This window comes from Rana temporaria, chromosome 3 (assembly GCF_905171775.1).
Source record: "Rana temporaria chromosome 3, aRanTem1.1, whole genome shotgun sequence".
Classification (NCBI taxonomy): Eukaryota; Metazoa; Chordata; class Amphibia; order Anura; family Ranidae; genus Rana; species Rana temporaria.
Window position 1 is genome coordinate 440860383 of NC_053491.1, and position 16529 is coordinate 440876911.

The following is a 16529-nucleotide window of genomic DNA, read 5'->3' on the forward strand; positions in this document are numbered from 1 at the left end:
GAGAGTCAAGACGCTCTCTACGTTGCAGATAGAGAAAGGAGCTGTGTGTTAATGGGCGTCCTGACTCTCCTGTTGTCCAAGGGAGGGGGCGAGCACGACACTCCACACCAGGGAGAAAGCCTCACATTACTGTGTGGAGTTACAGACAGAAGAACAGGAAGTGAGGATTTCTCAGAAGAAATAAGGACATTTAAAAGCAAAATGGAAGCATGAGGTAAGTGAAGGAGGACTGCACTAAGGTAAAGGAAGCTATTTAGGAAACATTCTTTTTACCTTTACAACCCCTTTAACTCTGGAGTTTATGTTGTTATCTTTGAAGGTATTTGAGAATAGATTATTTCAAAGTACATGCAGCTAGAGAGATCAGTGGGGCTTGTTTTAAATCTATGTTATGGACTGTTAAAGTGGAGGTTCACCCAAAAAATCTATTTTTACCAGTAGATTGGGCCTAATTACGGGAAGCAGAATCGGGTGTTTTGATTAAAATCAATGCAGTACTTACCTTTTTTGAGATAGATGTTCTCCCGCCGCTTCCGGGTATAGGCTGCAGGACTGGGCGTTCCTATTTGATTGACAGCCTTCCGACCGTCGCATACAGCGCATCACCAGTTTCCGAAAGTAGCCGAACGTCGGTGCGCAGGCGCCGTATAGCGCCGCACCGACGTTCGGCAACTCGTGACGCGGTGTATGCGACCGTCGGAAGGCTGTCAATCAAATAGGAACGCCCAGTCCCGAAGACCATACCCGGAAGCGGCGGGAGAACGTCTATCTCAAAAAAGGTAAGTACTGCATTGATTTTAATCAAAACACCCGATTCTGCTTCCCGTAATTAGGCCCAATCTACTGTTAAAAAAAAAAATTCTGGTGAACTCCCGCTTTAAGAATATGTAAATAGTTTAATGTCCATAGTCTGGACACAGGTGCAATTTAACTCTAACATTTCGTTTCTCCCTTATTTTCTCTCCAGTGGAAAGTGGTCCCCAAAACAAATAAGGAAGGTGAATCTACCTAGTGGGGACACAGCATTAAAATATTTAGGTAAGTATAGGCGTCAATTTCAACCAATTGGATGGTGCAACCATACTTGTCCTATCTGTTCAGATTTCGTGTCTGAGTATAAATTAGGTTTTTATACCTGAAGAGGGTCTGTACATTGACGATGGTCCGTGCATCAGCCATATAATCCTCCTCTGCGATCATTGAGCTCTCTTCCCCGACCACCACCATGTGCGCAGCATAGCTCACACCACACCTTAGCATATCATCTAGACTGCAGAGAGAATGATAACGCGGCGGTCAGAGAACACAAAAAAATATATATAACTGACCCCCCCGTATCACTTTTTTTTTTTTTAAAGATATGCAAATCTACAAAAATAAAGTCCTTATACAATCAAAATAGATGGAACTCTTCATTGATAATGCCAATATGTAAAGTCACTGGTCACTCACTGTACACATCACAATTTTTAATTACAGAACAGATGTATTTCAATTTTTTTGGGGTTGTCAGTGTCCCAATGCTGTAAGGATTTGGTGCCTGCGATGTAAAGATTGGGTGCATAGTATAGGAACCTTTTACTTCTAAGAAGATATTAAATGATAGCTAGCAGTTCGTCTCATTCAATTAGACTTGTTCTGTGATGTTGAAGATCTTTCGCAGATCCAGAATGCTCTTTAGTTCCAAGAATTGAAGATGTGACCTGGATAAGCTGAAAAACATCCTCAGTATACAGAATGAATCCGCTAGCCTAGATAAATGAGAATCTGCAGAGATATATTAAGTGAAGTGATACTCAACCTGGGGCCCAGGGACTAGAGCCTCGTGTCACTTATTGTTCAGACCTCAGGCCTTATCAGTGTAGGAAGAATATTTCTTAGGGTACGGTGACCAGACATCCCCAGTTTCAGGGGACAGTCCCCTGATTGAGGACACTGTCCCCGGACCAAGTCTGTCCCTGGTTTTGTCCCCAGATTGGATTTAATAGGGGGCAGGGGCAATTTCAAAGACAGTGCAGAATTAAAATAAAACATTTTGAATTACACACCCCTGCTCCACTGTGCCTACTAGCATAGGGGGGTTGTATTTTTCCCATTATCTGTGCCCCTTTCTGATGATCATGTGCTGGTCAGAGCGGAGGGAATATTTCTTCAATTTCGGGCGCATGCCCATTCAGCTTCGCTCGCATGTTCTTCTGCCTTGGCTCAAATCCTGGCCAGCCATCTGCCTATCTTATTGCCTTCCCTGGCGGAATTATCTTTCTCCACTCCCCATCCAGTAGTAGCCGTGGCCCGAAGACTAAGACTTGAGACTGTGCGGCAGGGCGGCAACGGGCAGAGAGTCGCTGATTGCTGCCATTACTAGTAAAGAAAAAAAATATGTCCCCGGATTTAATTTTAAAAATTTGGTCACCTTATCTTAGGGAGACCTCTGCTATTTAAAAGGTTTGATTTAAAAATGTTCACCTTTCTAATGTTTTCTCTGTTGTCCATTCACCTTTTTCTTTTTTTCCCACTGATCTGGTTTAATAGTTCTTGCTGAGAGATATATCAAATACTAATAAAAAGTATATACCGTATTTATCGGTGTATAACATGCACAGGCGTATATCACACGCACCCTTACTTTGGGAGGGAAGTTTCATGAAAAAAACTTTCCACAGCCCCCTGCATATAACACGCAGACACAGTTTACCCTCCATTTTCAGGGTAAAAAAATATGAGTGTTATACGCAAATAAATACAGTAAATAGTAATTTAAAAATAGTAATTTTAAAAAGAAATAGTAATTTTTTTAGGGACCCATAGGGCGCACAAATGTGGGAGCATTGACTTGTAAAGGGGATGTAATCTCAGGCAGTTTCATGGTATAATCTCTCACTGTCTTCCCAAGTCTGTAGTCTAAAATAAATCCTACAGCATGTTAGTAGTCACTAACCATTTCCTGTAGCCTGTCACCGGTATCAGGCGATCCCCTATTGCATGTAAGCAGTCTCTGACTATCTTCTGTATCATGTCTGCAGTCTCTAATGATCTCCTGTATCATGTATGCAATCTATGGTCATCTCCCGTATCACATGTACAGTCTCTGATGATCTCCTGTATCATGTCTGCAGTCTCTGACCACCTCCTGTATCACATGTATAGTCTCTGACCATCTCCTTTATCATGTGGCCCGTCTCTGACCACCTCCTGTATCACATGTACAATCCCTAGCCATCTCCTGTATCATGAAAATTTATGAATTATTTATCTCCTGTATCATGTCGGCAGTCTCTGACCACCTCCTGAATAACATGTACAGTCTCTGACCACCTCCTGAATAACATGCACAGTCTCTGATGATCTCCTGTATCATGTCTGCAGTCTCTGACCACCTCCTGTATAACATGTACAGTCTCTGACCACCTCCTTTATCATGTCGCCAGTCTCTGACCACCTCCTGTATCACATGTACAGTCTCTGACCATCTCCTGTAACACATGTACAGTCTCTGTCTGACCATCTCTTCTATCATGACAGCAGTCTATGACCACCTCCTGTATAAAGTGTGCAGTCTCTGGATATACCCTATGTCTGCAGTCTCAGGCCTCGTACACACGACCGAGGAACTCGACGGGCGAAACACATCATTTTGCTCGTCGAGTTCCTTGTTAGGCTGTCGAGGATCTCGGCGAGCCAAATTTCTCCATTGCCGTCGAGGAAAAGGAAGACATGCTCTCTTTTTGGCTCGACGAGTTCCTCTACAGTTTCCTCGTTGAAAAGTGTACACACAACCGGTTTCCTCTGCAAAAAAACAAAACAGCAAGTTTCTTGCTGGTTTTTGCCGAGAAACTCGGTCATGTGTACGAGGCTTCAGAAAACCTCCTGTATCAAGACTCATGAGTCTATAACCCTGTCATGTACCATGTCTGCAGTTTCTGACCATCTCCCATCTCCTGCATCATGTCTGCAGTTTCTGACTATTTTCTGTGTCATGCATACAGTCTCTAAACATTTGGTGTATCATGTCTACAGTCTCTGTTTTGCCAGTCAGCTGTACTACAGTGTTTATATGCTAACAAAAGGAATCCTGTAGAGCCGGGTACACACGGGCCAAATACCAAGAGACATCGGCCAGTTAAAAAAAAAAACACAGACATTCGGCCCGTGTGTGTTGGTCTGTCGGACGAGCATGCTGGAAGACCAGTAGCTGGCCGAGTCCCGATCAGCGCTCTGAGCCAATGACAGAGAGCGCGATTGGAGTCTTCTGAAGGGGGGGCAGGGCAGGGTAGAATGCTGCACTAACTTTTACTTTCGACTGGAGCTGGCAGGTTTTTTTTTTGTTCAACCCGCTGGGTTGAACAAAAAAATACTCATAGTGTGTATCAGTCTTAAAGTGTTACTAAACCCACAACCATTAAATCAGTCTGAATATAAAGTAGAGCATACTTGTTATACTCACTGTGGAACCTAAGGAGCTAATCCTCTGCATTGAGTAAAAAGGCTGTTTGATCCTGGCTTTTCTGATTCTCCCCTTCTTCCACTGTCCCCTGATAATTTCCTGATAACACAGAGTCTATGGAGTCAGACTGCACATGCTCAGTTTGGTGTGTAGTGCTAGAGAGGTTTTTTTTTTAAGGGGGGGTTCATGTGATCAGCACAGGGCCAGTCAGCACTGTCCAGACAGATGGCCAGGGGTCCTGCAGCCTCATAGGACAGTCAGAAAACTCATCCTACAAGCTCTAACCAGTGCTTGGCTAGACACTGTTAGAAGTTACAAGACTGCTCTAACTGCTGAAGGTAAAAGGTGTTTAGCAGTATATTTTTACAACAATAATTGCATTTCCATGTTCTGTGTACTGTGGGAGACCAGATATAGTGAATACAGGGACCAGGGTTTAGTAACACTTTAAAGCAGAAGTAAACCCATCCATAAAACAGTTTCATTTCCAGCACGTGCCGGAAATGTAAGGCCTCGTACACACGAGGGGACATGTCCGATGAAAACGGTCCGTGGACCGTTTTCATCGGACATGTCTGCTCGGAGATTTCGGTCTGATGGTTGTACACACCATCAAACCGAAATCCGCGCGGACAGGATACGTGGTGACGTGGCCGCGCCGTCGCCGCGGCGACGTGCGCGACCCTGGAAGGTCAATGCTTCCACGCATGCGTCGAATCACTTCGACGCATGCGAGGGCTTTCGGCCGAGCGGACATGTCCGGTGAGTCGTACAGACGACCGAACATGTCCGACGGACAGGCTTCCAGCGGACATGTTTCTTAGCATGCTAAGAAACATTCGTCCGCTGGAAACCTGTCCGATCCGCCGGACCAGTTTCAGCAGACATGTTCGGTCGTGTGTACGAGGCCTAACACTCCCATTGGTTGTATTCTCAACCAAACTGTCAAACCATCCAATGGCTGGTGTCTAAACTGATCACATGTGCAGCATCATGGCCGTTGTAGATTAAACAAAGGCAAAGATGGCAGCTTCATTGTCTGAAAACGATAGGGGGGTTTACTTACACTTTAAGTGTAAGTGAACTGCAGCAGAGAAAAATCAGGTCTCTTGCCCTGCCAGGCAAGATGCCCTGCTGGCAGAGCTGTGTAAATCTCAGAACTGGGTAGACAGACATACAAATCCTTTAGCAGATAAAGCTCCTTTAGATATGCCTGCTATTACCTGTGCGCCTCTCTAGAATTAGTCTCACTTTGTCACTGGGGTTCTCTTAACTGACTCTTAAGCCTAGTACACACGGGCCGAATGTTGGGCAACATCGGCCGGTTTAATAAAAGATAGCCGACATTCGGCCCGTGTATATGGCAACTGGTCTGACAGAAGCTGGCTGTACGCTCGGCTTATGTCGAACGCGCATGCTAGAAAACCAGTGGCTGACCGGCTCCTGACCAGCACTCTTAGCCAATGGCAGAGATCGCTGACCGGAGTGTTCTGGGGGCGGGGGGCATCCTCCAGTGGCTCTGACTGGAGCTATCTGTTTTTTTTTTCCGTTCAACTTACTGGGTTGAACGAAAAAAGACTGGTGTGTACTAGGCTTTAGGCCACGCATCACAAACTGCCATGCACTGCTCAATGAAGAAACAAACCTTATTATCCATTGAGGCACTGTCATTGGACAATGGGTTACAGTTGAGGAGGGTTTTCTCAGTAATAAAGACCCAGATTCTCAAAGGGCTTACGACGGCGCAACGCCATGTACGCCGTCGTAAGTCCTAATCTGGGCCGTCGTATCTATGCGACTGATTATTAGAATCAGTTACGCATAGATATCCATTAGATCCGACAGGCGTAAGGCTCTTACGCCGTCGGATCTTAACTGCAATTTTTTTTTGCCCACTAGGTGGCGCTTCGGTCGTTTTCCCCGTTGAGTATGCAAATTAGCTAGATACGCGAATTCCCGAACGTACGCGCGGCCGACGCAGTAAAGTTACGACGTTTACCTTAGGCTTTTCCTGGCGTAAAGTTTCCCCTGCTATATGAGGCGCAACCAATGTTAAGTATGGCCGTCGTTCCCGCGTCGAAATTTGAAAAGTTACGTCGTTTGCGTAAGTCGTCCGTGAATGGGGCTGGACTCGAAAACAATGACGTCCTTGCGACGTCATTTGGAGCAATGCACCCTGGGATTTTTTACGGACGGCGCATGCGCAGTTCGTTTGGCGCGGGGATGCGCTTCATTTAAATGAAACACGCCCCCTACCCGCCGAATTTGAATTACGCGGCCTTACGCCGCGTGATTTACGCTACGCCGCCACAACTTTACACGCAAGTGCTTTGTGAATAAAGCACTTGCATGAAAAACTTGCGGCGGCGTAACGTAAATGACATACGTTACGCCGCCGCAGAGATACGCCCGATCTACGAGAATCTGGGCCATAGTGTGCAGTATGCTCATAGACAGGACTTTTAAAAGTTTAAAATGATAGACAGCCTCAAATTGTATTTTACATATATATATATTCTGCAAACTTTTCAGAAAAATTAAACTGTAATTGAAGACAAATGCTTCTCAGAAAGGTCTTGATGAGTAATCCATGCCGTGAGCTATCAAACACTCTGACATGTGTCATAATATGGGAAGAGGACATTGTTCTTGATCTTACAAAATGTAACAGATTTTTCTCCATATGTATTTCGTGCCCAAGCCATAATGTATAAGTGTTAGAGACATAATTAGGGCATTGTGGGCTTAAAGAGATATTCCAGTTTATGCCATGCTGTTTTCAAATAACACAAAAGTGCAAAAACGTTTGTAATGTATATGCTGTAAAGGTCTACCTGTGTTGCCTGCATGGAATAAAACATAAGGATAATGCTAAATAAAAAGAAAATAAGATGCCACAGCTTGCCCCCACATAGAACTGCATAAGGGCCCTTTCACATGTACGGATCCCGCGAGGATCTGTACCTTTCTCATCCGCTTGCTCCGTTGATCCCCACTGAGCCGGCAGATGACAGTGGGAAAATTCATTCAGGGCTCTTTGGAAAATGTATGCAATGAAGCTTCTTCATAAAGAGGAAAGACTTTTAGATGCATGCCATGTTTGAATAGCACATGCCTAAATGAGTGCCCTACCAACCATGTTTTTAAAGTGTATCAAATAGTAAATAAGTCAGAACCGTTGTTTCATTTCACCCTCTCCTCTCTCTCTGTGCTTCCTTCCAAAGCACGCCAAGTTCCTCTAACCTCAGGGTACATGGTTATACAAGTACTGACCAAGCTATTATGGACATGGGCACTGGCCAGTGCTTCACTGTTGGTCAGTGAGGTCCATCATCTTAGCAATGCGCCAAAAGTGAGGTGCAGAGCCCACCACCATACCAGGCAGTAATGCCAACTGTCAGTATTTTTACTGGCAGACAAAAATATGGCTGTGATGTGTGATCGGGTGGAGCTGATGGGGGCAGGTCTGGCGGAGGCGGTGTCTGAGCGTATCGTGTGATGTCATAGTGCAAGAGAGCTGAGCAGAGCGGCCAGAGCCTCGTGTGTGGGTATGTGGGACCAGAGCAAAGCAACCCGGGAGCGGGACTGTCAGTGTTGTTTGGACTGTAGTGGACTGAAGGGACCACCTGGCATGGAGCAAGGCTGTCCCAGTGACTCAGGAGGGGACGTGTCATGTTGGTGAGGCATCATCATCATATGTGCTGCTGCACACTGGTGTCAGTGTCACTTTGAGAGTCAGTTTTATGTGTGTGTGCCGCCCAATTCTAATTTCGAGCCCTCGTGAGCAATGGCGGCCGTTCATTAGTGGCGCATGGGCTCTGCCCCCCTAATCTATGCACCCGGCCCCCTAATCTCCAAGCAGGGCACCGGACACATGGATTTCTATGTATTGTTTTTTTTTTTTAGAAGCACATGATTAGAGCCTGAAGTTCTAATTGGCTTAAAAAAAGGATGGGCTTGGGGCGCAGAGCACAATATATATTGCATATTTGTAGCCTAAATACTAAATTTTGTACTTAAAACTGTAACTTTAAAACTTTTGGGAATGCCAGTAAAAACTTGGCTGTGCCAGTAAATTTCAAACTGGTAGGTTGGCAACATTGATAGCAGCTTGGTTAGTATTTGCATTTCAAAGCACCCAGAGTTTTGGAGTTACCCGGATGCTTACATTCTATAGCATTTGGAGGTACCTACTATATTATGTAAGTTCCAACTTGTGTCCCTAAAGCATCCTTGCTGTTGAATGAGAACATCAACCCGTGAGCTGTAATGTTCACTATAAGCGTTGTCATCTTCCTGTCTATTAGTATTTATTTTGCCTCAAAGCTGATGGGCTTTTGTTCGTAAGATTTAAAGAGGATTTAGCGTGTTACACATTCTTTATTACTTGTTATTTTGACTTATTGGACCTCATTAACACAGGGCCAAAACAGCACTGTCTCAGGTCAGTGATCTGCTTCAGCAAAAGCTGTTTTTGATTATAAAACTCAGGGAGTTGGGCATTAGGAAATTTCCTCGCCACAATTCTGGCATCAAAGGTGGACTCATGTTCCAAGGGGAACTTTTATTCTCACAACCAGCATGCAACTGCCTTTGATGAAGATTCTCTTGAAATGTGCTAGGCTAGTCACTGTTGCTAGCAAGCGCATTCTGTTTTATTTTTTTATAATAAAGCATATTAAACTAGCGGTTTATATATTCTAAACCAGGGGTCTCCAATCTTTCTAAACAAAGGGCTGTCCTTAAGGCCCCGTACACACGACCAAACATGTATGCTGAAACTGGTCCGCGGACCAGTTTCAGCATACATGTTCGGTCGTGTGTAGGCACGAGCGGGCCGAATTCCAGCAAACATTTGCCCGCCGGGCCTTTTCCCAGCGGGCAAATATTCCTGGACGTGTTTTAAAACCGTCCGCTGGAATCCTGCCCGCTCGGACATGTACGGTCGTCAGTACAGACCTACCGTACATGTCCGAGCGCCCGCCGTCCCTCGCATGCGTCGAATGACTTCGACGCATGCGTGGAAGCCTTTAAATGGCAGGCCCGCCCACGTCTCCGCGTCATCGCCGCATCATCGTCGCGGCGACGACGCGGACACGCCCCGCGTATTGTTTACGCACGGACTTCTGTACGATGGTTAGTACAACCATCGTACAGAAGCCCTCTGGCAGGCATGTACGGTGAAAACGGTCCGACGGACCGGTTTCATCGTACATGTTTGCTCGTGTGTACCGGGCCTTAGACTTTAAGGGGGGCACACTGTGGTCAGTGGGAGTATAAAATGCCCCATTATTGGTATTAGTGGGAAGAATAGTGCCCCCATTGATTATATCAATGGGAGGAGTATAGGTGTGCACAGCCTATTGCATTAGGGTGTGCACTCCAAAGCTCAAACACACATGAATGCCACCTGATGTCACAGGGAGGGGGCTCTGGTGGTGGGAGACAGTTGATTGTGAGCATTTTACGCTACAACCCAAATACAAGTGTAATGTGTTCCTAAAGTTGAACCTAGCCTTTAATATAATGGGGGCATTTACACTGTCCACTGGCATCTCCCAACCACCCACCTGGTGCCGCCCCTAGATAATGCCAATTCACATGGGGTGATTAGGGTGTGCCCAGGCACACACTGTGCTCACGCCTATGGGGAGGAGTAATGCCCCATTGTTGGTGACAGTGAGAGAAATAATGCTTCAACATTGCTGACAGTTCAAGGAATTGTGCCAGATAAAGACAAGGCAAAAGGCAGCATCTGGCCTGTAGGCCACAGTTTGGAGACCACTGTTCTAGACTCTTCATCTACACTTTGTAGAACTGGGGTTGTGAGAATCAAAGATCCTCTCAAAACATAACTTCACTTTTGCTACTGAAACTGTCAGGGGAAGATACCATGGCATCAGTGTTTTCGAAGCCATTATCCACTCAGCCCTGTGAGATCTCAATTAGTGCTGGGAATGTAAAACAGAGGGGGATCGGAGAAGGCGTATCCGATGAGCCAATATTTGGGAGGTTGTCATACAAGCGCATATAGACCTACTTATGTGTAGGCCTAACTTTTAAATGACTGGGATACAGTATGTGCCAGGTTATTCTTGGTTGATTAAGACACAATTTCTTATTACAGTAAAATGTTAATGCAAAACAAGATGGCAGAAGATGGGATGAAAAGCTCAACTCTATTACCAATAGCATAGGGTGAGCTAAGATACATTTCCAACCCTATTATCTGTTGAATGCAATGGATTTATTGGATTATACCTATTTTTTATCATGTATATAGTATTTTTTTAATACTTACTTGTCAATGGATCCCACCATGTAAAAGACCTGAGGAAACCAGCAGATGGCCTCAAGGAACTGTGTATCGGGTCTGAAAAAGAGTTATTCAATTGTTACTTGACCGACCCACTTTAGCTGTATGAAACTTTTACAGTTGTACTAAATAAAGCTGTGTATGTGAGATGACCTGTTTAGGCAATAGCCTCCCTTGGCACAAGCATATCGTATCGGTCAACTGTATGAACACTTGTTTGACTGCCAATGGTTACACAGAGATAAGCCAGTGCTGATGCTGTTTCCGGCCTATTTTATAGGCATGCATTTGTATACTTGGCAACCTACGTATTCATATTTACTCTCACATCTAGCCATAAAAGAGCTCTTCTGAATCATACTTACCTAGGTGGATGCAGCATTGGTCCGATGCTGCATCTGTCCCCAACTGATTCTTAAGGCCGGTACACACAGTCTGACTTTTGACCGGCCAAAATCACATTGGAATTCCGTCTGACTTTTTCCATTGGAAATTCGGATCGTGTGTACGGGGCTTAAGAGAACAGAACGATGCAGCACCACCAATCACTAGGTTCTCAGGGCTCCCTGAGCACACAGCTGGTGACTGTCGGTCACCGCTGTCTGCTCTGCCCCCCCATCTCAATCACTGGAGCGCTGGGCTGTGGAGGGGCGAGAGCAACCGGCTCAAGCTCTCAGTGGCACGCCAGTCTAGGCATGCGAGTAGATCCTGACTTTATCGTGATCATGTCTGAGCCAGCTCTGTGACATCATTCGACAGCAGGCTTCAGCCCGCTGTCTGCTGAAAACAGGTTACAGGAGTGTAGAGTGAACTGCACTCCTCTGATCCACAGGAGAATTGCAGCCAAACAAGCAACATTTCCTTAAAAAAAAAAAAAGTGTCCTTGAGTGAACCAGGACATCCAAAACCTAAGGCATTTACCAACGTTAGGAAGAAATGACAATGACCGGGAAGCCCCTGCTGCTTCGGTCCTCTACTATCAGCATGAATTACTTCTGACAAAATTTCCTGACACCAAGAGGTAAAAAGGGGTGAGGGGAGGGACCTCCATCACACAGTCTGTGATTGACAGCCTCAGCTCTGTTCCTGTGAGTTGTGTGAAGGGGGGTGTGTCCCTTCACTCCAATCAGCTCTCATAGCTCTCCTCACAGAGCCCTGCAGAGCTCTTACCCCCTTTTTTTCTGATGGCTCAGACGGGTTTTATAAATTCTGGACTTTAAACAGGTGTAGAGAAGAGAAACCCACAGATAAACAGGTAATACATATATAGGAGGATTTGTTTCATTCCTATGTATAATAAGGTCAGTCATTTCACTGGGTTTACAACCACTTTAAGTCTGATATTGTGCAGCGAACAAAGATTTTTTTGGGGACAAATTAAAAGACGCCAAACCAAAAGCATGTCCTTTACTGTTCTTTTCCTGATACTGTAAGGCGGGCGTGTACATGGGGAATGTCTTCCCCACCGATGGAGGATGCTGTGTTAAGAGCAGGTCAGAAGTATTCTCATATCTGGAGGCCCACTCATGAACTTCTGCTTTGGTTGGTGATTCACCCTTTTTAAGCAGCACTCCCACCTTGGAGTTACGAATATTGGTGGCGCTGGATCTTGCCCCCCCCCCCCCAGTATATGACCCCTCCATATGGGCACATTGGTGTGGTGGGTTTTTGGATGCTTGTCCCTGTTACATCTTGGGGGACTCTTTCCCATGTCCGCACACATTTGCCCCTGTATACACATCAGCTCACCAAAACGGCTCCTGATGAAGCTTTACCTCAAAATGCGTTGAGAGTTTACATACGGAACAATATGTTATGACTACAATCTATTCTTATTTGTTTATATTGTAAAATTCTTATATATATTTATCTATGAACTATCATTAGATGTGATATGGTGTCTGATACAGGCTATGCAGGTTTTAAGCGTAATGCTCTTTTTATACCTCTTTTTTAATGATTTTATATAGTTTTTTATTTACATTGTAAGTGTGGTCCATTCCTGAGATTTAAATTTAAATATAATTTGAATAAACAAAACGAATTCTGAAATTAAACAAATTGAATTGAACAAACTTTTGTAAGTAACCAATTGAAATAAAACAATTGTTTTCATTCTGCACATGTCTAGTTTAGTCTTATTTACTTAAATGGGTCGTATTCAGCAGTTGCATTGCCTACTAAACAAAACAGGGAGTACAATTTATTTTTATTCTTTATGGGAGTAAGGCATCGTAGGCTGCAGCATGTGCACAGCCCTGTCCAGCTGTCTTTGCAGCTTAAGGGGGGTCAGTAAAAATGCAGCTCATCCACCTATGTTTACCTCTAGCCAGAGGCGGCTCTTTAATTAGGCAAATAAGGCAGTCGCCTAAGGCCTCGCACTCACAGGGGCCTCACGGCCGCCTAACTTGCCCAATGCATTGCCCCAGTTTTGAGGGACATGGGACCTTAACGCTGCCGCTGCTGTGCTCAGGCAGCATTAAGAGCCCTGACTCAGGAGAGGGGCTGCCAGCATCCCTAACAACCAGTGAATATCGGTGACACCACCCTTTGTGACATCAATGACCCAGCATGCCCTCAGTCAATGACATCACAAGGGGTTGGGTTCACCAGGTGACCTCACCCCGCCCCTAATTATTAAAAAGCAGGACCTGGGGGCCGCCTTGTTAAAGGGGGCTTCCAGATTCCGATAAGCTGTCTGCCCGTAGACCCCCACAACCACCAGCCAGGGTTGTGGGGAAGAGGCTCTTGTTCTTGAATTATTTTTCCCATCATGGGTGTGAGTGGGGCCCCATGTCAAGTTTTGCCTAAGGCTTCACAAAACCTAGAGCCGCCTCTGCCTCTAGCCCCCTTCCTTTCCAGCCACAAGTCTAAATAAAAATAATTAAATACAAGAGCATGATATTTTAAATAGCAAGCTGGTTCTCACGGGTTTTCCAGGAGAAGTATAATAGGGCTCAGCTCCTTCTTGGCTCTGTAGTATGCTCGAAGAGGAACAATAAAGTTATACAACCCGTTTCCCGCTCGCTCTGCTGATACAATTACCAGGGTGTTCTTGAAGCCGTATGCCCGTGCATCTTCATAGGGGAAATGGTGGCAACCCTTCATAAAAAACAAGACAGTGACATCACCTTAATACATCTACAGTACAAACAGTGATGAATGCTTATAATATTGTATTAGAGAACACTATATGTAATTATTAGAGTTTAGTACTTTTGGTACTTTAAGCAAGAATCCAACCATACTTTTAAAGAGCTACCGTATTTATCGGCGTATACCGCACACTTTTTTGCCCTTAAATTCAGGGCAAAATTGTGGGTGCGCGATATACGCCGATACTCGCTTCCCGCGCTGTGTTTAAACGCCGCCGCCGACATATACCGAGCGCAGTACACTCGGCCAGGCTCAGCTCCCCTGGCGGTTATGCTAGAAGAGCCGAGAGGAGCCGAGCGTGGCCGAGCGTGCCTGAGTGTACTGCGCTCGGTATATGTCGGCGGCGGCATTCAAACACAGCGCGGGAAGCGGGGATCGGCTCAGAGACAGTGCGGGAGAAGCGGGGAGGACACCACGAAGGCCGCAGACGGACGCCGGACCGGAAAAGTCCGCCGATGGAAGCCGGGCAAGACACCAAAACTGTAAGTAATAATAAAAAAAAAAAATCAGGAATTTCACGTCTAGATTAGGGGTGTACGCTATACCCGGGTGCGCACTATAGGCAGATAAATACGGTAATTTATAAGATGTGATATGTATTTTACAATAAAATACATAATCTGAGTACATGCCTACATTACCTTATCAAGTCGCAGACAGCAGTACGGACTCTTTTGCTGGAGTAAGTGACATAAAGTGGGTGAGCTGCCAATGTAAGGTGTATTGGAGGGATAGCCCTTTACCCAGCTGAAAGAGAAGAATTAGAGAATGAGATCAGGCATTTATGGAAATGCCATATTAACCTCTACGCATTGTGATCAGCTTACTCATTGTAAGAGCCCAGCTCTTCATCTGACTGACTGATCTCATCCTCAGACTGGTCACTCAAAAGGTCGAAGGATGTGCTGGTATCACCATCAATTAAGTCAGGCACGGGATCAATGCTGTGTTTTCTTTTATGAGTGGAGTCGGCCGGTGGGCTTAGCAAGTTGCCATCAACACTCTCTGGGCTTCTTGACCCCTGAAGATCGATGGCCACTGTGCCTATAGAAGAAAATAAGGAGGCTGTATAAATGGGGAGCTTTCTGCGTATCTGCCATGTGCTTTTCATGAATGGATGGATTTATGAAAATGTTTAAAACCAGAGAAACCTCTCAGCAAATCTGTTCGGTAAATAGGTCTTAAAACAAATCCTCACTGACCTTTGGAGTTGGAGGCAGAAGTGAGAAGCAAAAGTACTTTCTGCTGTAAACCTTGAGGATGAATTACTGCACAGTGTCTGCAGTTACAGAAATAAGTGAGGGCATTTTTTAAATTTTTTTTTACAGCTTCCAAATATTTGAATTCCTTAACCGGACCACGGTTCCACTTTAACCACTTGGGGGCAGATCCACAGAGCGAGTACGCCGGCGTATCTACTGATACGCCGGCGTACTTTCAAATTACCCGCGTTGTATCTTTGGTTGAATCCTCAAAACAAGATACGACGGCATCTGGGTTAGATCCGACAGGTGTACGTCCTCGTACGCCTTCGGATCTAAGATGCAATAGTCGGCTTTTTCTGGCGTATAGTTAAAGCTGGTATTTCGTCGCGTATAGTTAGACCTGCCATGTTAAGTATGGCCGTCGTTCCCACGTTTATTTAAATTTTTTTTATTTTTTGCATAAGTCGTCCGTGAATCGGGATGGATGGACGTAATTCACGTCTAAGTTATAAAAAATGATGTCGTTGCGACGTCATTTAGCGCAATGCACGGCGGGAAATTTAGAAACGGTGCATGCGCAGTTCATTCTGAGCGGGGAAGCGTTTCAATTAAATGAAACATGCCCCCTAATCGCCGATTTGAATTCCGCCGCCAGAGATAGACTACGCCGCCGTAACTTACGGCGCAAATTCTTCCAGGATTCGAACTAAAGCGAGGTAAGATACGGCGGCGTAGCGTATCTCTGATACGCTGCGCGGGTGCAGATCTCTGTGGATCTGCCCCTTGATGTCCAGGGCAATTTTTAAATTTTTCACATACCTGTTAAATCTGCAATTTTTGCTAGAAAATTATTAAAACACCCAAACAATTCTATATTTTCTGAAAGCAGAGGCCATGTAGAATAAAATAATGGCATTTACAATTGTTTCTGTCATGCGATATTTACGCAGCTGTTTATTAAACATATTTTCTGAAAATAATACACTTAAAGCGTAACTCTACTTTTGTTGAGAAAAATACATTACCCCTCTCGGTGATCTATGTAAATTGCAAGGATTATAACAAACTTTGTTGTAGATTCCTACCTTTTGTTATTCTGAAGAAATCCCTGTGTGTTTCTCTGTGCCTCTGTTCTGAGTAGGTCTAATGGGAGTGGTTTCATAATTAACAGTCAGGTGTGGAGCTACAGGGCACTAATGAGGAAATCTGCCGGGCCTGCATCCCTTTAGACGGGTTCCTATTGAAAGTATCTCTCAAAAAATGTAATTTTTGTTGCAACGGATGACTGAAATCTGACTTGTATCTTAGTGCAGACTTCTGGAAAAATTGGTGAGCCAATCACACAAGTAGGAAATTATGTTTCTGGGGAGTAGTCAATACTAGTGTTGAGCGGAATACGCCATATTCG

At 45.0% G+C, this 16529-nt stretch overlaps 1 protein-coding gene across 1 annotated transcript in view; it reads right to left on the reverse strand.

Annotated features, from left to right (window-relative positions):
- LOC120930549 (potassium channel subfamily T member 2-like) overlaps positions 1 to 16529 on the reverse strand; it is a 226446-nt gene that overhangs the window by 32857 nt on the left and 177060 nt on the right. The window contains exons 18-22 of the mRNA XM_040341725.1: positions 14744 to 14960; positions 14558 to 14663; positions 13690 to 13862; positions 10746 to 10817; positions 1136 to 1270 (exon numbers count right to left, since the gene is read on the reverse strand). Of these exons, the coding sequence (XP_040197659.1) occupies positions 1136 to 1270; positions 10746 to 10817; positions 13690 to 13862; positions 14558 to 14663; positions 14744 to 14960 (703 nt within the window). The remainder of the gene's footprint in view (positions 1 to 1135; positions 1271 to 10745; positions 10818 to 13689; positions 13863 to 14557; positions 14664 to 14743; positions 14961 to 16529) is intronic.